This window comes from Symphalangus syndactylus, chromosome 11, assembly GCF_028878055.3.
Source record: "Symphalangus syndactylus isolate Jambi chromosome 11, NHGRI_mSymSyn1-v2.1_pri, whole genome shotgun sequence".
Lineage (NCBI taxonomy): Eukaryota > Metazoa > Chordata > Mammalia > Primates > Hylobatidae > Symphalangus > Symphalangus syndactylus.
Window position 1 is genome coordinate 134,333,162 of NC_072433.2, and position 20,092 is coordinate 134,353,253.

At 60.8% G+C, this 20,092-nt stretch overlaps 2 protein-coding genes across 12 annotated transcripts in view; both read right to left on the minus strand.

Moving 5' to 3' along the window:
- Positions 1–2,692: 2,692 nt before the first annotated feature.
- PABPN1L (PABPN1 like, cytoplasmic) lies at positions 2,693–9,978 on the minus strand. 5 transcript variants are annotated; one of them, XM_063612553.1, is made up of 9 exons: positions 8,020–9,978; positions 6,581–7,840; positions 6,133–6,333; positions 5,566–5,744; positions 5,323–5,390; positions 4,784–4,890; positions 4,610–4,697; positions 4,056–4,198; positions 2,693–3,602 (listed from the first exon to the last, which is right to left on the minus strand). In XM_063612553.1, exons 3-9 carry the CDS (start codon positions 6,201–6,203, stop codon positions 3,563–3,565), a joined length of 696 nt encoding a protein of 231 aa, XP_063468623.1. In that variant the 5' UTR covers positions 6,204–6,333; positions 6,581–7,840; positions 8,020–9,978; the 3' UTR covers positions 2,693–3,562. The 5 variants fall into 5 exon arrangements, with proteins under 5 accessions (XP_063468623.1, XP_063468624.1, XP_055088797.2 ...); XM_063612554.1 differs by lacking the exon at positions 8,020–9,978 and having other exon boundaries at positions 5,566–5,701; positions 6,581–6,594; positions 7,717–7,789; XM_055232822.2 differs by lacking the exon at positions 8,020–9,978 and having other exon boundaries at positions 5,566–5,701; positions 6,443–6,594; positions 7,717–7,789.
- A 738-nt stretch (positions 9,979–10,716) lies between these two features.
- CBFA2T3 (CBFA2/RUNX1 partner transcriptional co-repressor 3) overlaps positions 10,717–20,092 on the minus strand; it is a 103,000-nt gene continuing 93,624 nt past the window's right edge. For 4 of the 7 annotated variants that reach the window (XM_055232820.2, XM_055232821.2, XM_063612531.1 and 1 more), the window contains 2 exons: positions 19,149–19,339; positions 10,717–16,953 (listed from right to left, as the gene is read on the minus strand). In XM_055232820.2, the coding sequence (XP_055088795.1) occupies positions 16,654–16,953; positions 19,149–19,339 (491 nt within the window). In that variant the 3' untranslated portion in view covers positions 10,717–16,653. The remainder of the gene's footprint in view (positions 16,954–19,148; positions 19,340–20,092) is intronic. The other 3 variants (XM_063612532.1, XM_063612530.1, XM_063612533.1) reach the window with 1 other exon arrangement.

Consider the following 20,092-nt stretch of genomic DNA (forward strand, 5'->3'; position numbering starts at 1 on the left):
GCTCAGCCCGCTGAGGAGATCCGCCCGGAGTTGGTTCCAGCACCGGTCCAGGACTGGAGAGTTTCTCTAGGACCTTGAGGACCCCAGAAGTCCCTGCAGCAGGAAAGGCTGTGAGAGGGGGTCAGCCTGGGGCAGGACACAGGGAGGGGAACTTTCTCGATACATATTTGCCTTTTCATCCCATCCAGCAAGCACAGTGTTAATTTTATAAATTATAGAAGAAAAAATCAGCAGGGAGTGTGTGAAAACTGCATGCCCCAGGCCTCCCCTGCGCCAGGGTGAATTGGAAGTCCTGGAATGCGCCGAGGCACACCAGGCAGCTGATCTGGGTGCATGTGGGCCACAGGCCACCCTCACAAGGTTAAATCTTTAACGAGAGCCTCATGTTTGTTAGGAGAAGGTGGGACCCCGGCCCAAGCACCTCCCCACTGCAGCCTGGCAGGAAATCTTTGCCTTTTAGTGGCGATCACTCCTGCCTGAGTCCTGGCCGTGGTGGGGACTCTGCAAGTTGCTAACCCAGCGTCCATTCTCTTTCCTTCCTACTGACAGAACCCCGGTGCCTCTGCCCAGTTCCAATAGCGGGCAGACGAGAGCCATGGCCTGGCCTCCCTTGCAGCCCGGGGTGTGCAGCGGTGGCGTGGAGGTGGGTGGTGCTGGGAGAGACTTGCCGGGAAGCTCCTGTGAAGGGGGCCCAGCTGCCACGTGCAGGACCCTCCCCCTTTGCCTTCTGCCTGCCTGGAACATGGATGTGATGGCTGGTGCTGGCACAGCTGTACTGCCAGCATGAGGAAAGAGTCACACCCTAAGGACAGTGGAGCAGAACACGGGAAGGACCCTGGGCCTTTGCTGACGTACCAGCCCCGGACTACTTAAGTTCAGCTTTTTTTAAATGTGAGAAAATAAATGCACCCCTCTGGTTTAAGCCGCTGATATTTGGGTTTTCTGTTAGGTGCAGCCAGACCCACCTGTGAGAACTTTTTACATGAGGGAGTTTTCACAAGCGTTGTAAGGCAGCATCCCCATTTTAAGCCCAAAGAAACAGAAGTCATCTGCTCACCTCTGATCTGACAGCAGAACTGTCACGTGGCACCTTCGCGCTGTCTCCACCGTGGGGCTGGCCTCACGGAGGGCCACAGCCCGCCTGCCTGCTCCTTCCTTGACCCCGGGTGACTTCTGCTGGACACCACATAGGGCAGCCCCTCCTCCCCTTCAGGCAGCAGCGATACTGCCTCTTCCTTCTCCCGCAGGCCGGGGAAGAGGGGCCTGTTCTTGTTAGTTGCCCACCTGAGCCAGCCAGAGCATCTGCTTTCTCGATGCAGCCACAAAGGCCTCCGCAGTTCCTGGCGCGGGGTCTCATCACCTGTAAGGGCCACGCCGAGGGGTTCCCCCAGCTCTTCCTCCACCTTGGCCTGCTCAGGCCTCAAGTCCACAAGAAAGGAGGGACTCCGCAGGCTCGCTCTGCTGTCTCCTTGCAGTGGCCACACAGAAGGCTAAAGATGGACAGGAACTGACCTGCGACATGGGCTAGAATACTGCCAGGGACCCGACAAACCCATGGGCGTGACACCCACATCAAGGCCAGCAGCGACCCCTCACTGAGGGCCGGACCCTGGGCCTGGGTACTGAGCAGGCAGGGGCTGTCATCTGCAAAGGGCTGTGCATGCCTCAGGTCCCTCTTGCAGCCCCCAGCTGTGAGCAGTCCGCACCAGGCCCCGCCCTAGACGGCTGGGCAGCTGGAGCTCCCTTCTGTGCCACGCCTGGCTCTCACTGACGCTGAGACAGCCCCCTCAAGCCCACCCTGAAGCCAGACTCCCTGGCAAACCAGCAGAGGCCTGGGTAGAGCAGCTCATAGACCACAGTGCCCACGGGCCCCAGAGTGGACCTCAGACAGATCAGGGCAGATCCTGGAGGGCCATGATGGGTCCTTGGTCGAGTATCCTGATAATGAGGCCAGAGAGCTCAGTCTCCAGGGCTCCACTGTAACAGAGCACCACCTGGAGGGGCTTCAAACCACGGGAACGCATTCCCTCCCTGCGCTGGAGGCAGAAGTCTGAAGGCTGGGTGTGGCTAGGGCTGGCTCCTTCTGGAGGCTCTGGGGCGGGTCTGCTCCAGCCCATGTCTGCAGCCACTGCCGGTCCCTGTAATCCTCGGCATTGCTCCAGCCTCTGCCTCTGTCGTCACGCGGTCTTGGAGCGTCTCTTGGTCTCTGTAACCAGTATGTGGTTGGGTTTAGAGACCACAGGGAACCCAGGACCGTCTCTAGACCTTTTGCTGAATCACATCTGCAAAGACCCTTTCAAGAGAAATCCACATTCACAGGTTCTGGGGATCAGGACATGGACATATTTTGGGGAGCATCATTCGCCCCAGTACAGAGGCCAACACTGACCCAAGACCCCAAGATTGGGTGTGGGGCTGGTTTGGGGAAGAGGCCGGTGTAGGTGGGGAAGGAGGGTGGGTCATTCCCGGGAGCAGCATCTGGCCTGGTGCTGGAGGAAGGTGGCTGAGGGGTGGGTGGGCACCAGCCCACTGAATAGGAGCTGGTCTGCACAGGGCTCCAGGAATTAACACACAGCCTGATGAGGCACGAAGGGGAGGCGCTGCTAGTCGTGGAATGCTGGAGTCAGGTGTGTGCACAGAAGCAGGGCCTCTGTGGCTGTGCATGCAGCCTTGGGCCTCCGTAGCTGTGCATGCAGCCAGAGAGCCTAACTGGCTGTGCTTTCAGAGGGGACAGTCGTCAAAGTGCCCAGGACAGAGACCTCCACTTCTGCTCCCTGAGCTTCTGACAAGGGCCAGCGTCCTGGGTGTCTGTGTCACTTGGTGGGGGACATGTGCCAGGGCAGGGTTACGAGGTGGGGGGTGCCTTGACTGACACATAGGCAGTCGCAGCCTACCAGGATGGCAGTGACATCGACACCGCCTCAGCCTGTGCACACTGCCCGCCTGCTGTCCTGAGGGGTCTAGAGCCCTGTCCCCGTCCCACAGCCACGGCCCACCAGCCACCTTCTGTGTCCTGTCCCAGGAGAGACACAAAGGGAACTGCGTGTCCTGTCCCGGGGGAAGACGCAAAGGGAATTGTGTGTCCTGTCCCAGGGGAAGACGCATAAGGGAACTGTGTCCATGGGGGGAATGCACAGGAGTGCTGCTGCCATTTGCTTTTAAAAAGTGCCCAAGTTTAATAATTAATTTACGCTTCACCATTAAGAGACATGTTACTATTTTTCTTAAAATGACTTAGTTGAAGAGCCGAGCATGCCAACCCCAAGCTGGCCTGGCACTGCCTGGGACTCTGCCCCTCCCTTCCCTCACCATCCAGAGCCCCCTAGATCCCCGTGGCGCCCATGCCAGGCCCACCACAGGGCCGTGGCTGTGACTCGTGGCTGTGGCCGTGGGTCTGGGCCACCCCCCGGCCAAGAGGGGGCCAGCGGCTGCTCTGGACACCCCTCTCCTCTGGCCTCATCCCCGCCCCACTCCCTGCCCCAGCCCCAGGATGGAGCACAAGTGGTTTACTCCTGACCCAGCCCCCAGCCCCCAGCCCCTCTCTCAAAATTGGGCCTTCCCTTTAATATGGTGAAAACCATGGTGAGAATTTTCCACGGGCCCTGCATGGAAAGAGAACACGTGGTGAGTGGCCTTCCAGAGGGGAAGGGGTGGTGGCCCAGGGCCCTGGGGGACAGCAGGATAGGGACGCAGGGAGGTCACCTGGCTGCTCAGGCAATGCCCCAGGGGCTGTCTGGTGACTCCCAGCTGCTCTCTTGGGACAGTCCCACGAAAGGGAAAGGCAGCGCCAGGAAAGCCCCTTGGGGCAGCTGCAGCCCACCCCGGGGCCTTTGTGGGAACAAGAAGGGGTCAACCTCTCCCAGCAGAGAGGCTACAAAAAGCACCCACCTCCCCAGCTGACACAGCAGCCCCAGCCCTCACCCAGGCCCCGCCAGGTACATTCCTGCAGCCCCATGAGGAACGAGCTCAGGGACCCCCTCCCGCCCCTGATCCCCAGGCCACGATGCCCCTCCATGGCCCTCGCCCCCAGGCTGCCCCCACAGGCACCCACTCACCGATTCTGCCCTCGTGGTCTGAGCCGGGGCCTGCCCTGGAGGCTGCTGTGGGGGAAGGGTGCCCCCCTGGAGCCTGGGTGTCCGCGAAGTCCCCCGCGGTCTGTGGAGCTGATCCCAGGGAAGTTGGTTCTTTTCGGCAGTACCTGGAGCAAAGGCCTGTTTCGAGTCCTTCTCAAGGGGCAGCCAAGACCCAGCCCGCAGCCGCTGCAGCCCCCACCACCCTGGAGCGTGGGGTCCTGCCCAGCTCAGGACGCCATTCAGGCCTACAGGGTCCCCTGCCTTTGCCTACCATAGCTGTCGTTATGATACCCCGTCACGGCCAGCACCCCCGCAGAGGGGGCTCCCCCTGAGAGGGGACACTTCCCCACCACGCCACTGCAGACCAAACCCAGCTTCAGGTCTGAGAGTCCCGCCACATCCTGTCCAGGCCCAGCCAAGCACCGTGCCTGAGACATGTGGTGCAGAGAGGAGCCAGCTGGGGCTGCTGTGTGTCCCAGGGCCAGTGGGCCAGCCCCTCTCGCTCACGTTCCTGGACCTGGGGAGCACCGGCGCACCTTGATGAGCCGGCCCCGGAAGAGGCTCTGGTCCAGCTCCACGGCGGCCTGCACGGAGCCCTTGGTGGCAAACTCTATATAGGCATAACTGAGGGGAGGGGCAGGGAAGAGAGGGGAGGGGTGAGGCCGGGCCCTGTCCACATGGCCAGTGCCCCCACCAGGCCCCACACTGACCCCTTGGGGTGTCCAGAGAACTTGTCGCACAGGATGGTGACTCGGTGGACCTCCCCACAGCGGCTGAAGTGGGCCTCCAGCTCCTCGGCGGAGCCCCCGTAGTCCACCTGCATCCAGGCCCAGACCCGCACGTGAGGGAGACGTCTGCCCTGACTTGGGGCTTTCTTGTTAGAGGTGGGGAAAGAAACCCCAAGGCTGGGCCCCGTGGCGGGGATGGCCCCAGGCCTGCACCCCACACCCCTGCTGGGGATGGAGGGAAGAAAATAAAGGGTATCTCGTATGGAGCACTTCCTTCTGGAGGGTTGGAGCCTTTTAAAAAGCTTCTCAAAAGTGGAGATTTCAATTGCAACCCTCAATTCCAGCTCATGTTGTAAAAGTGGAATATGTGCCCAGGCCAGTGTTTCCTCCAGGGGACGGGGCTGCCCCCAGTGTCAGACCCCCTTCCCAGCAAGGCTGCCTGGCCCATGGCTGGACGCCGGACCCCCTGGAAGAGATGGGGCCCCACTCACTGCCTGCCCCCCACCCCGCCCGCCACTCACGTTGCCCACGTAGACGGATCTGTGGTCAGCCTCCACCTTCTCCTCCGGGGTCCCAGGGACGGGGCAGCCTGCGGAGAACACAGCTCAGGCCCGCAGGCCCTCGGCTCCTTCCTCACTCCTCTCACGGGGAAGGTCGCCCAGGCTCATAGGGGAGGCGACACCTTGGAGCCTGCCAGGCCCAACCCTCATGGAAACTGTGGGACCCTCGCTCAGTGGGGGGCTGCCTGTGCCCCTGGTTCCTACCCATGGTCTCAGGGCTCAGCAGCTGCCCGGCTGCAGTGCCCTCCTCTTCCTCGGCCTGCTGCTGCACTCCCGGAGGCCGCGGTGGCCCCTTGGCCTGCTCCATGGCGCACACCTTCATCCTGATGGCCTCCAGCTCCTGTCGACACATGGCCCTGAGCGGGGCAGGCAGCCTGCAGGCTCTGCTCGAGGAAGGTGGGTGTGTGGCCTGCCAGCTCCAGTACCGGGTCACAGCCCCAAGGGGCAGCCCTTCTCTGGACAGGGACATTCCTTCCTGGGGCGGCTGGCTGGGGTGACGAACTCGCCCCTGCAGAGAAGCCCCCAAAACTGCACCTCAAGGGCCCTTCCCCAGGCCAGAGAGGCCACCTTGACCCTGCAGTCTGTGTGGCCGGGGGCGGGGGGGTCTCCTTGCCACCTTCGTCCAGGCAGGTGGGCAATGGCCCTCGCCCCTCCTAAGTCAGCTGTAGCCGTCCGTCACCCAGACCCCGTGTCTCCACCAGCCCCCGTGTCTCCACCAGCCCCTGTGCCCCAGGTCCCCTGAGATCCTCAGGGCCTGCACACAGCTGTTACCTGGTCAGGCACTGGGCACTCAGCCAGGTTCTCCTGCTCCAGCAGAGACAGCAGAAAGCCTGCATCCCCATCCTGGTCTTCCTCTGCCTCGTCTTCCTCCTGCTTCTCTTCTCCACCCTCTGGCCCTACAATCTCCTTGGTCTCGTTCCAGGCCCCCCAGCCCTGGGCCTCAGGGTCTGAGGAGACCGTCTGGAGCCAAGCCTGAGTGGGGGGTGGGAAGAGAGAGCGGTTCGGGAAGGGCCACATGGTGGAGGGGCAGGAGGTAGGTGGGCCAGGCGAGGCCTCTCCTCCACTCCCCTCGCGTCCGCACCTGCCCGGGCTCTCCTGGAGTTTTAAGCCCTCCCCTGAGGCCAGCTGCTCCCACTAGAGCATCTGCAAAGGCCGAGTGGGGCTGAGCTTCCAGCCTTGGCTCCTGGCCCCGCCCCTTCCCTGTCACTCGGACAGGTACCTCCGGGACACTCCCTGGAGGAAGGAGAGGCTGAGTTGAGTGGGGGTCACTGGTCTCTTCTGCTTCTGCCCGGCCACGCTGTGGCTCACTGGAGCCTTGGTCCGTCACAGGGTTCACACCTCAGCAGCATCCACACGGCACGAACACCACATGGCACGAACACCACATGGCGTGAACACCCAATCCAAGTGGGAACACGGGAGTGGTTTCTTCTAGTACCAGGATCCAAGCAGGCTGGGGAGGTGGCTTCCGACAGGGGAGGCAGGGGCTGAGCTGGTCCCGGGGGAGGGAAGGGCCTGGGCAGGGACCGAGGGCAGGTGCATGGGATGAGAGGGCCGAGGCAGGTCGGGGCGGGGTCCTGGGCCCAGAGGAGGGGCAGCAACAGCTGTCTCTGCATCCTGACCCCTCTGGAGTCCCCAGGGACCCTTGCCTCTCTAACCCTCATTCTGGGCCTTTTTTTTTTTTTTAAGGCAGGAGTCTTGCTTTGTTGCCAAGGCTGGAGTGCAGTGGCGTGATCTCAGCTCACTGCAACCTCTGCCTCCCAGGTTCAGGTGATTCTCCTGCTTCAGCCTCCTGTGTAGCTGGGATTACAGGCACCTGCCACCACGCCCAGCTAATTTTGTTTGTATTTTTAGTAGAGACAGGGTTTCACCATGTTGCCCAGGCTGGTCTCAAACTCCTGACCTCAGGTGATCTGCCCGACTCGGCCTCCCAAAGGGCTGGGATTACAGGTGTGAGACACTGCACGTGGCCTGGGTCATCTTTTAGATGGGTGCCACTTCCATGAGGCCAGAATTCTTCTGCTGTGGGGTGGGGGCTCCGTGGGGAGTGACGGCGTGAGTTACTGTGGGGTGGGGGCTCCGTGGGGAGTGACGGCGTGAGTTACTGTGGGGTGGGGGCTCTGGGGAGTGACGGTGTGAGTTACTGTGGTGGAATTCCTTGGGCATCCAGTGGTGTCTGCACCTGGCTTCACCCATGCAGGGTTGCAGGAGGAGGTGACCCGGTCCGCCCTCGCGCCTCCCTCTGCACCTGCCACTGCGGCTGCTGGAGTCTGCTCTGGCCTCTGTCTCCAGTGCTGCCGTCTCCCACCCAGTCTGTGAAGGACTTGGGGCCAGGGAGTCATGCATGGCTCTTACCCCTGCCATCGGTGGTGGGGGACGGGGCCCCCTGCACAGCTGCCACCCCCAGGCCGAGGCCATCTTCTCTGTGACTGCACCCCAGTGTTCAGTCAGTGGGGCTGGGATTCCTGGGAATTTGGGACTGGGGGAGGAGAGAGAGACACGGCGTGGCCTAGGCTGGAGCCGTACTGCTGCACCATGTACCACCCACCCAGGGTGGCCCTTCCTCCACCTTGGGCTGGGGGCTCAGGGGGAGCAGGTAGTGACATGGAGGCTGCCACAGCCTGGGGACCCAGGCTCCTGCACCCACTCTGTTCTCACCTCTGTAAAAGCCAGAAGGTGTCTGAGATGGGTCTCAATCAATTTAGAGGTTTATCTTGCCAAGGTTAAGGGTGCACTCAGGAAAAAGGAACACGAAGCCACAGGCAACATCTGTGCTCTGCTTTTTCCAAAGAGGAGTTAGAGGCCGGGCGTGGTGGTTCACGCCTGTAATCCCAGCACTTTGGGAGGCCGGGCGAGGTGGCTCACGCCTGTAATCCCAGCACTTTGGGAGGCTGAGGCGGGCAGATCACTTGAGGTCAGGAGTTCAAAACCAGCCTGGCCAACATGGTGAAACCCCGTCTCTACTAAAAATACAAAAACAATTAGCCGGGCATGGTGGTGGGCGCCTGTAATCCCAGCTACTCGGGAGGCTGAGGCGGGAGAATTGCTTGAACCCGGGAGGCAGAGGTTGCAGTGAGCCAAGATCACGCCACTACACTCCAGCCTGGGCGACGGAGTGAGACTGTCTCAAAAAAACAAAAACAAAAAAACCCAAAGAGGGTTTGGAAGCTTTTGTATTTAAAGGGAAAGAGCGGGCAGGAGGGGAACACAGGAAGGAAAGAAAAGGGAGGGCGGATAAAAGGCAAGCGGTAGCGTTCCTTTGAATCTCTCATAGGCAGTCACCAAATGCACATTTTGAAATATGGAAGGTGGGGGTAGAAGAGTGAATTACATAGCCCCACGCTCAGCAACCCTGCGTTTCCACAGAGGATAGAACTGCCACAGGGAATAGGAACCTGGCAGATTCGCATTCGCCTCCGGTGAGTGGAGGGTGATGTTAGCTCTGCCCTTTTTCCCGTACCTGGGAAGATAAGCTACTAGATCACACTGTCTGGGTGGGATCCAGCAGAACTGTTTCAGAGCCAAGATCTTGGGACCCACAAGGAATTTCCCTGCAAGCGCATTGAGGGGGCACAGGCTCCTTTATCTTCGTAGCTGTCCAGTTAGGAAGAAAGTGGGAGGCAGGTGTGTGTGACTCAGCTCCCAGCTTGACTTGTCCCTTTGGCTTAGTGAGTTTTAGGTCCTGAAATTTTGTTTTCTTTTCACACCTCCAGGAGGCTGACTGAAGACCATGCTGTCACCCCATCTGTTCACCACCCAGAGGATTTTCTGGGGCAGGCTCATGATGTCAGGGAGGAGCGGGCCTTGTCTGGAACCTGGCTACGGCCCTGGATGCCCCTTCCCCTCTCCCTGGCTCCGCACAGCCACGCACTTACGTGTTCGTGGTCCCTGGACACCTCCCCCTGTGCACGGTGCCACTGTCTCCGGGAAGCCCGCCGGGCTGCTCCTCCTCCCTTGAGAGCCGCTGTCCTCACGCCTTTCCTGCTGTCCGTCCAGTGTTGATGACTTGGCCAGCTCTCCCCTTATAAACCAAAGCTCCTCAGGGGCAGCGCCCACGTCTGCACTGAGGACAGGCACGCTGGCCAGGGTTGGCCAGACGAGGGTGGAGTGCGGCCTCAGCCTGGGCCCCTCCTGCTGGGATGGAGCCCCCTGCCCCGTGTGTCTGTGCTCGTGTGTCAGAGGGTCTGCCAGCACCCGTGCCTCCACCTCCCTGTCAGAGGCAGGACTGCAGCCACTTCCGTCCAAGACCAGAGCCTGCTGGACTTGGCCCAGGCCCTGACGCATGCCACTCTGAGCTCGGGCCCTGGCCATGGAAAACCTTGTCGTCCTCACCCTGTCTGAGATTGCTGACACACGAGGCCTGGCCAGGGATCCTGCCAGCTGCGACACTGGCCTTCCCAGTGACGCTCTTCAAATAAACCCTGTCCCAGAGCCGGGCCTGAGGATTCATGGCAGTCTGGCCCCAGGGGCACCACCGCCCAGCCCAACTCCTATTCAGACAGGATCCAAGTGTGACCCAACACCAGGGCCCCATGGGGATGGCTGAGAGGGGTGAGCCATCCCTTCCTGCGCTGTCCACCCTCAGGTCCCCTCTGTCCCCTCAGTTTTCATTTCTTTTTTTTTTTTTTTTTTTGAGATGGAGTCTCACTCTGTTGCCCAGACTGGAGTGCAATGGCACAATCTCGGCTCACTGCAACCTCCACCTCCCGAGTTCAAGCGATTCTCCTGCCTCAGCCTCCCAAGTAGCTGGGATTACAGGCACCCACCACTGTGTCCAGCTAATTTTTTGTATTTTTAGAAGAGACGGGGTTTCACCATGTTGGCCAGGCTGGTCTTGAACTCCTGACCTCAGGCGATCCGCCTGCCTCAGCCTCCTAAAGTGCTGGGATTACAGGTGTGAGCCACCTCGCCCGGTCTCCCCTCAGTTTTGTCTGTGTCCCCTGAGGTACTGTGTCCCCCATCGGGGTCGGAGTTGTCATGGCCCCAGCCTCAGCACTGTCTGAGGGGGTGCTGCTCAGGCAGGGGCTCCAGTCTTGGAATCCTCAGAACCATCTCCCGGGTGTAAAGTCGGGACCCCCCCGAACGTCCCCTTTGCAGGCTCAGCTGTTGCCAGCCCTGCAGGGGCCCTTGTGGCTGCGGCTGCTGCTCCTCCCCGCCTGTGTGCTCCCGCCCTGCCTCTTCCCCGTCGCCCCAGCCGCACGTCACACACTGGCTTCTTTGTCCCTGCATCGTGTATGGTGCATAGGGAGGCCCGTCCCTGCCGGGCACGGAGAAGCCGCAGCAGGTAATCAGTGAATTCACGGGTGAGACGAGGCGCAGCCGAAGCCTCCTGGGACCCAAGGAAAGGAACAGCCAGGCGAGAGCGAACGTTCGCTTTATTACACGGACACGGCGCTAACCCGACCATTGCATCTCACAGCGTCTACAGGCCAAACCCATAGTACATCAGACGGGGCGGCGGGGGCCACCTCGCAGCCCTGCACAGCCGCAGATCCGGGGCATGGGCTTCTCACAACTACAGGAAAACAACTCAACTCCTTTGGGTGACTCAAAAAAAGAGGAGGAGGAAGTAGAGAGTAAGTCCCCTCCACACCAGGCTCCACGTGGCTGTGCCACAGCCTGGTCCTCACCGGCCCGACCCCCTTGGCCCTGGCAGATGGGGTTGGGGAGCTGACAGCTGGCCTGGCCGGGCTCTCCACCCCAGCCAGGTGGGGACAAGGGAGGCCTGTTGCCGTCATTCACGTATTTCAAAAGCAGGCTTCACTCTGAGTACTGACGCTGAGTTCCCGTTCCTCGGGGTCTTTGGGAAGCTACTCCGGGGCTTGGCTGGATTGAAACATAAAGAACAGAAAGTGTCCAAAATGGAGTTTCCTAGAACTTTGGGAAAACAGAGCAGGGGTTGTCAGCAGCGCCCTGGCCTTATCTCTGAAGTGTGCACGGGAGCTGGCGGGCCTCTGGGAGGCCAGCGCCATGGACTCCCCCCTCTCCTCACTGTCTTCCTCTCTGGCCAGCACGCTCATCATCCAGGGCTGTGGCCCCAGCCCCATTTTAGAGAGTGCCCCCTCAGTGTGGGAGCTTGCAGTGCAGTGCGGGAGGAAATAGGCCCCTGGGGCTCGGGGGTGCAGGGCAGGGAGACTGCAGAGGACCCTGGGGGGCCCCCACCACTCCTGGCGGAATTTATCCAGGCAGGTCTGTTCCCAGAAGCCCCCAGTCTCAGGCCGTAAGGACTCAACTCTGAGGCATCTGGGATCCCAGGAAAGGGGACGGGGGCCTGGCACCTGAGTACCCCCTCCAGGAGTGGGGCTCCAAGAGTGCGGGGATCTTGGGGAAGCTGCATGGGGTTGCCCTCCTCTCCTGGGGACACCCCCTCCAGGCACTGACCCCCGGAAACGAGGAGGAGGAGAGGGCGGCCCCGCAGCGTCGCGGCCCTGCCGGGGAATGTGCTCACCCTGGCGCCCTGGTCAGGGACCCCGGGCAGGTGTGCGGGCCGCCACCCAGTGTGTGCTCCTGGCCCCTGGCCACCCACCTCGAGCTCCAGGTGGCCCCAACTGGCCAGAGCTGTTGCGAGGTGTTGGTCCCACCTGCTCACAGTACCTGCAGCAGAATTTTATCTGCCCCTGGAGGTGTCTGGAGCAGTCCTGGACTGGGCTGGGTACGGGAGAGGCTGCCGCCCACCAGCAGGTTCCCTTAGGGCAATAGCTGAGGTCATGGCAGGAGCAGCCCTTGTCACTGGCACACGATGGGGGGCAGCTGGTGCCACTCTGGGGTCCGTGGGTGGAGAGGGTGGGGTGGGACGGAGGGACGGCTGTGTGGGTGGCCAGAGGACACACAGAGGACATGCAAGTGGGGCGCGTGGGGGTGGAGGGGGGGGAAGGGCGGGGGCTGGGGGTGGGGAAAAGTGATCTCTGGGATACTGGACAGATAGGTCAGAAGAAAAAGTGATGAGAGAGAAGAACCAGTAACTGGGGCCCGGGTGGCGCCAGCACGAGGACGGAGGGGCTGGCATGCACATGTCTGGGATGGATGGGGGTCGATGCTGGAGTCAGGCTTTGGTGTCAGCTTGAGGATCTATTTGGAAAAACGGGCAATAGGAGCCCTTTAGGCCCGTCTTGATCCCTGTTACTGTGTCGTTTGGGTGAACCCCCGCCCCTGCCGCTGGCTCTCCCGCTGGCCCCCCCATCACTGAACCTCTCGGGCCTCTGCGGCCTGTCCCCACCTGGCTGGGCCTCGTGGGTCCTTCTGGGAGGCTGGCCCCTCCAGTCCTGCAGCCTCACCCCTGGTCAGGTCCTGGGGCGGCCCTGGCAGGCAGAGGGGCTTGGGGTTGTCCATCTGGCCCCTCCCAACACCCACTCCTTGAGCGCCATGGGAAACGCTGGTCTCTGCCTCGTTCAGGTCAGAGGGCTGGCCTGGAAGGAGCCCTCCAGGTGCACAGCCATAGCACAGAGCCAGGCTCTGTTGGGGACTGGGAGGCCCTCTCAGGGGAAGGCTTCCTGGGTCCGAGGCTGGCCAGGACCAGGAGCAGTGAGAGGAGGGGTGGGAAAGGCTGAGGGGCGTGCATGATGAGCCTCTTTCCAAAGAGGTCACGTTGGTTCTGCTAACCCATCAGGCCATCCTCCAGCTGGGCCTTGGGGCTGGGAGCCCCTCACCTCACGGCCGTCCTGTCCTGGCTGTGGTCTCAGGATGGGAGATGCAGCTGCCGTTTGGTTTGGGGTTTGAGGAAAAGGCTCTGAGGAGTGTTTGGCTTGTCATGGTCCTGTCTTGACGGTGGCTGGCGGGAGGACACCTTGGCAGGCTGCACCTCTGGCCAGTGATCTGTGAACTTGTGGAGGTGGCAGCCAGGAAGGGGTAGAGACAGGATGACTCTCCCCAGTCCAGGTGTGGCCTCTGCCCAGACTCTCTGTCCAGACCCCCCTCTGCCTGGCGGAAGAGAGGCGGATGCCTGCAGGTGCAGACTGCAGGTCGGAACCATGGGCATGGGTGTTCACGGCCACCAGGGGGACCACCCCTAACACAAGAATGCCGCCTGTCCCCGTCCCCTCCCCAGAGCCATGGGTTCCACCTGGTTTGCTGAGGTCTTTGGCCACCAGGGCCTGGGCATATGAGCTACAGAAAGGCGGGTCTCTGAAGCATCGGAGGGGGCCCCAGAGCCTCCCTGGGTGGGAGCTGCCTTGCTTCATCTGACCTGGCCAACACCTGCCCAGGGTTCCCTGACACAGTGCCCCCAGGACATCTCCCTCTTCTCTCTCCGGGCCTCAGTTTCCCCAGCCGTCCTGATTTCGTGTGGCCCTTGGCCGCAGGGCTCCGTCTGCCTGGTCTCTGGCCAGGTCCTCACGCCAGGTTTTGTATTCGTGCATGGTGGGGGGCTACGCAGGGCAGATGGCATTCGTCTTTGGCTAGAGGGCTGACCCCTTCCCAAGATCTGAGGTGGGAGGGCCTGTCTCACCCTCAGCCTTGTGGTCTGGCCCCTGGAGGCTGCTGGCCAGATCGACACGGCCAGCTGGTGCGCATGCCACTGTCCCTGGTACGCCTGTGTGTCCCCAAAGAAGGATCCAGGGAGGGGAGGGAAAAAGAGGAGGCTTTTGCCCACAAAGTAAACTAGTGCCTCCTCCACGCTCCCCACCACAGTCCTGACCCCAGGGACCTGAGTAACCAGGGAAGCTGCCCATGGGTCCATTTGCCCTGGGGCTCGGCGCTCTACAGAGACCACCGGTTCACCCGCACAGCCTTGGAGGGCCTAACTCAATTTCCCCCACAGCACCGTGCCCATTTCCTGTCCCCTAGAGCCTTTGATCACCACAGCCAACTGCCCTGCCCACCTGGAAGGGCACTGGAGTTTGGGTGGGGACAAGATGGAGGCCCAGTGGGGGAGAGAGATAAGAAGAGTCCCAGGACGCCTACCTCCGAGGGAGGCGGGTCCCCTTCGTGGGCACGGGCGTGTCCGCTGCTGCCGCCATGTGGGTTCGGAGCTGGAGAACCGCAGCCCTGGAAGGAGAGGCGGGCTTCTGCCACTTCACCGAGAGCCCCAATCCCAGACCGGTCCTTGCTTCTCTGAAACCCACAAAAGCAAACCTTGGGGAGCTTGCTGGACCTGTCACTGAGGAGTGGAGGTGGTGCCAGGGCCAGGGCACTGTCTGGAGGACAGACTCCTTCTTGACTTTCAGAACGAGGTTTCTGTTGTCAGACTTGGTCCAGACGGTACCTGGCTGGTGGTGACCCGACAGGATCCATCCTTACGATGCTCAAAGAATGAATTTTCACCACCGTGAAAGAACCACCAGCAGGCAAACCGCTCCTCCCCTCAGGGCCACTGTTCGGATTTCTTTGAAAATCTGTTTCCTACACTTTGCAAACTCCCACGGTTTCTCTTTTTTTCATTTGGCAAACATCTCTTCTTTATTACCATCATGAATATTATTTGGACCTCTGCAAAGACTATATACATTCACATTAACGTACACTCTCAGCTTCGGGCCTCTGGCGGGCCGTTCGCGGCCGGTTCAGTAGCTGGGTCACTCCTGTATTGCACTGAGTTCCTGGAACTCCTGATAGCCACGTGCAGATGCCAGACCATGGGCTGTGCCTGCTGTCTGTCCTTGCACTCAGTGCAAGCGTGCATTTCTTTATCCCTTTATTTCCTTCTTGAAATCGCTGAGGGAGTTGAGAGGAGTGAAGGGAGTTGGGGGGCTGGAGGGTGGGAGGGAGCACGTCTGATAGAAAACATCACCGAGACACACCCCAGGGCCAGAGGCGAACGCATCCGAGGGGTGGCTGGGCAGGAGCACCAGGGCTATGTACATGGTCAGGGTCTTCCCCGGGGAGGAGGCAGATGGCTGCTTTTGTTTGTAGTTTTTTTTGTTTTGTTTTTCTGCAAAAGTTTGGAAGAAAGGGGAGTAGCTGCAGTGGGGCGATGGGGCGGAGAGAGGTTGGAGTTGGGGCAATGGGGCCGAGAGAGGTCGGAGGGCACGGAGAGGAAAGAGGTAGAGGAGGACGGGCTGGCTGAGAAGCAGTGTTTCAGGGAGCCATGCTGGCTCCGCATGCTCGAAAGCAGTCGAGAATCAACCCAAAAGATTGTCACAGTTTTGTTTCGGAATTATGCTCTCTCTGGGAAGAAAACTTTAGCACTTTTTTTCCACAAGTGGAAAAAGGAAATATGAAAAGTCACAGGGGGCGTGAGGACAGATGGTGTGTCCTTTCCGACACACACGGAGACGCAGGCCAGAGCAATGGCACACAGACCGCGCACACGCGGCGGACGCACCAACGCCTACGCGGAAGGGAACGAAAGTCGCTTCTCACTGGGCACAAACCCTCTGCACCCCAATATCCCGACACCCACAAACAAAACCAAACAGAAGGGAAAAAGACCCACATCCAAACAAACCCAAGAGCAAGTAAAACAGTGAAAAAAATACTTTGGCAGTGACAAATAAATTTTGGATTTTGATTTCTTGTGTTTGCTTTTTTGGACTTCCTTTCGAGCAGAGGTCTGTCCGGTATCCTTGGCTGGCTAGCTAGCAAGGTAGTTCACAAGTATGCTTCCTTTGCTTTTTTAAAAAAAACTTTTTGGATTTTTACTTAAAGCCAAAGAGTTTAACATTACAGGAAAAAAAATATGAAACCAAAAATGCTTCTTGAGTCAGAAATTGAAATCTTTCCTCCCGTCTTCGCTGATCAGCCTCACGCCCCTGGGGGAGGGGCACAGCTGGGTTCAGATCTCTGGCTATAAAATTGCAGTTTTCTTTCTCCCTTTTTAATCAGGAGGGGGAGAACCCCCCAGTTTTCTTTGTCCATTTCTGAGTAGCTCTTTTGCCAACAAACAAAAGCCCCCAAAATTCTTTGCTGAAAATATAAGCCACCAATTCAATTTTTTCATGGAAGAGAAAGTGTGTGATAGTCAGAGAGAGAGCGGATAGAGAAGACAGAGGAGGACAGACAGAGAGAGAGGAAAAGAGAGAGAGAGGCGGGCAGAGCCACCGCGCCCGCGGCATCCGCTCTGCTGTCTAAAGCTCAGTCGAGGCTTCTGAGGATGCTTGAAGAGAGGTTGTCAGGAGGTCTCCACGCGGAGTCATTAGGTAGCTGAGGCAGGTGCATCGAATGCGGTTTCGTTGGTTCTGTGTCTTCTTTTGGAGAGGGGCAGTAGCAGCAGTGACTCTAATTGGTCGGCTCCCCCAGGTCAGGTGGGGCGCAGTGTCTGGTAGGCCGGGCATCAGAGGCCAGGCACAGCGTCCAGCGGGTCTGGAGCTGGGTGGGGTTGGCACGGTGCTGTGTCCAGCAGGCTGGGGGCCGGTGGGGTCAGCGGGGCACGGTGTCCAGTGGGCCGGGTGGGCTGGGGGAGCCGGGGCGAGAAGGCCCCGCAGAGCCGGCTTCGCTGGGGCTGGCAGCACCCACAGGCAGGGAGGGGCCCAGGCTGCGGGAAGCTTCGGGCGGTCCAGGCACCGGGTCGGCCACCACGGCCGCAGGGCCCTGCAGGCTCTGGCCACACACGTGGTGGTGCTTCTCCCAGTCTCGATGCTGGCAGAAGGACCCGCAGTAGCGCGCGGCGTTGCAGCCGCTGCACGTCTCACTGGCTTTCCGCCCGCAGTTCCAGCAGCTCTGGGTGGGGGCAGAGGGTCCAGTCAGGGCTGGGTCTGGCCACCCGAATCCCCAACACACGCCTCATCCAAGCCACTCAGACCCAGCCACGTCATCACCAGGTGAGAAGAGAGAAACTCCAAAGCCCCACAGCCCTCGGGCCATTCCCCAGATACAGCCACTCACTGGGCCATTTTGGGGGCGGCGTCCCGCTACTGTGTCTCACGCTCCAGCCCACCCAGATAGATTTGCGCTGTGCTAACTGGACGACGACCGCTGCCTCCTCTCCAGGAAGCCCTCCTGAGCTCACCAGGCTCCAAAACCGCAAAACCGAAGGGCGTGGCCCCGGCAGAATTGAGGCTGCTGAGTTCTCACCATCCGCCTCTGCTGCACCCTCCTTCTGATCCCCCGCCTCTGCTGCATCCACCCCGACCCCCGTCCCCCTCCCACCTCTGCCCCACCCCCGCCTCTGCTGCATCCACCCCCACCCGTCCCCCTCCCACCTCTGCCCCACCCCTGCCTCTGCTGCATCCACCCCCACCCCTGTCCCCATCCCCATCTCTGCCCCACCCCTGCCTCTGCTGCATCCACCCCCACCCGTCCCCCTCCCCACCTCTGCCCCACCCCTGCCTCTGCTTCATCCACCCCCACCCGTCCCCCTCCCCACCTCTGCCCCACTCCCCGCCTCTGCTGCCCCCCCCCCACCTCTGCCCCCACCCTGTGGTGAGCTCTGCTCCCTTCCTGTAGGGTAAGTTGTGCCCTAGGCATCCCTGTGGGCAGAGGGGTTGGGGGATGCCACAGAAAGCCTGAGCATATTTCTTCTTGGGGCCTGGCTGGATCTCTCACAGACGGTTGGGTTGTAGGGTAGGAAGCCCAAACCTGCCCCAGGGGAGAAGTCCAGGTCCCTATTTGGCCTCCAAAGCCTCTGGTACCACCTCCCACCCCACCTCACCCTCACTGCCACAGCAGCAGCAGCCTCCTTAAGGACCGGGCACTGCCAGGTACAGTCCCTGCTCCAGGCCCTGGCCCCTGCTGGTCCCTCCGCTGGGCCTGCTCCCCCGATGCCTGCGTGGCCAGCTTAATTCCTCCCGGCATCTGCTCAGGTGTCACCTGCCCTGAGGCCTCCACAGCCCCACTCCCCACACACTTCCACCTCCCGAAACTGCACGCCTCACTTCTGCGTTGGGTGTTTCTTTCTCAGTGCCAGCTCTGTGAGAGTTTTGCCTGTGGTGTTCTAGCTTCTCCCCAGCTGAGAGCATGTGTGGAAAGGGCCGGTGCAGAGACCCCTGGATCGATGGGGCTCCATCTCCTCCCACCCCAGGGCTGGCCCAGGCACAGATGCACACAGGGGCTTCAGATAGAGATGTGCTCTGTCTCAAGGGACAGTCCTGGGGCTCCCCTGGAAAGTGTCTCTCCCTCTCCCCGCTTCGTGGACAAGGCAGAAAAGGCTCACAGAGAGTCCTCTGCCCCCGCCTGCCTCCCAGGTGCACAGGCACAAGCGCCGTAATTCTCAGGCCTGCCGTGTGCACCGGGAGGGAGCCGGGCGCCTTGGATGCCACCTAGGGCCCTCACAATTCTCCTGGATCCTCCTGCTCTCACAGGCTAGAGAACAGGGGTTTCAGGCCAGGCACAGTGGCTCACTTCTGTCATCCCAGCGCTTTGGGAGGCTGAGGCAGGGGGATCACCTGAGGTCAGGAGTTCGAGACCAGCCTGGCCTACATGGCAAAACCCCATCTCTACTAAAAATGCAAAAATTAGCCAGGTGTGGTGGCGGGCACCTGTAATCCCAGCTACTCGGGAGGCTGAGGCAGGAGAACTGCTTGAACCCAGGAGGCGGAGGCTGTAATGAGCCAAGATCATGCCACGGCACTTCAGCCTGGGCAACAAGAGTGAAACTCCATCTCAGCATCAGCCAACCTGGGCTCGAGTCCTGGCCCCACCACTTCCCAAGGCCGTGACTTCAGACAAGCTGCCAACCCTCTCGAGCCCTCAGTTTCTGGAACTACAGAACAGGGACACCCACAGGACGCCTCACCAAACCATGTGGGATCTCCGTGCTGATAAGCACAGTGTGGGCAGGGACGGCGTGCCTGCTGCAAGACGCCCACGACAACTGTGCTGATGCCATGTGGAGGCTCACAATTCTCACGGGGGTGGCGTGGGACTGCACGGGAGCCGAGGCAGGGGATGGGTGTCAGCGTGGCCGGGTGGCCTACCTCACTGGAGTCCTCCTGCTGGTTGACGACCGTCAGGGCATCCTCGGAGGCCTGCCGCTTCGCCTCGGCCAGGGCCCGCTCCATCTTGGCACGCTCCGTGGTAATGAGCTCATGCGCTTTGCGTTCTGCGTCCGACACGGCTTTCTGCAGCTCCGACATCGCCTGCCGCTTCACCTCATTCACGGCCTCTTCTGCAAAGGACATAGGCAGGGCTGGAGGTCACATGGGCCATCCCAGACGGGCCTCTGGACTTCCTACGCGTGGCCACAACCTGGGGACAAGGGCTGTGTGCAGCTGAACACACAATGCATCTGTGCACACACAGACACACGCTGATGGCCCTCATGCCTGTGCATACAAGTGCACGCAAACAAACACAAGCATCCCAGGCACGTGTGTACAAAGCTGGGTCATGTGGCGAGCACACGGGGAGCTTTTCAAAGCTTGCACTCCACTGCAGCGGCTCCCCAGGCACTGCACCCCTGCAGAGCAACGGCGAGGCCCACCCCAGGGCCTGGTCAGCCAGGGGCGCACCCGGAACCTGCATTCCTAACGCGAGCTGGGGGAGCTGCTGCTGCTGCTGCACCTGAAGCACTCGGACAACTCTGCGGTTCCGCCTTCGCCTCTGGCCCCACCCAGACGCAGCCCAGGAAGCCCCCTCGTCCAGGGCTCTGTGCTGTCACCCCAGACCCTGCTGTTATCCTCACCGCACTTGCCATCCTTTAACCTGGCTGGCCTCAGAAGACCACGCTCCCCGACCCACACACAGCCACACAGATCCTGATCTGTGCTAAGATGGGGTAAGCTCAGAGCAGCTCCAGGGAGTGCTGCCCGCCCAGCAGTTTCAACTCCACCAGGCCTCCACCTGGAGACCAGGTTTCAACTCCACCACTGAAAGAGACCCTGAGGCCAGCCGGAGACCCCGGTACCGCTGCCCAACCCTA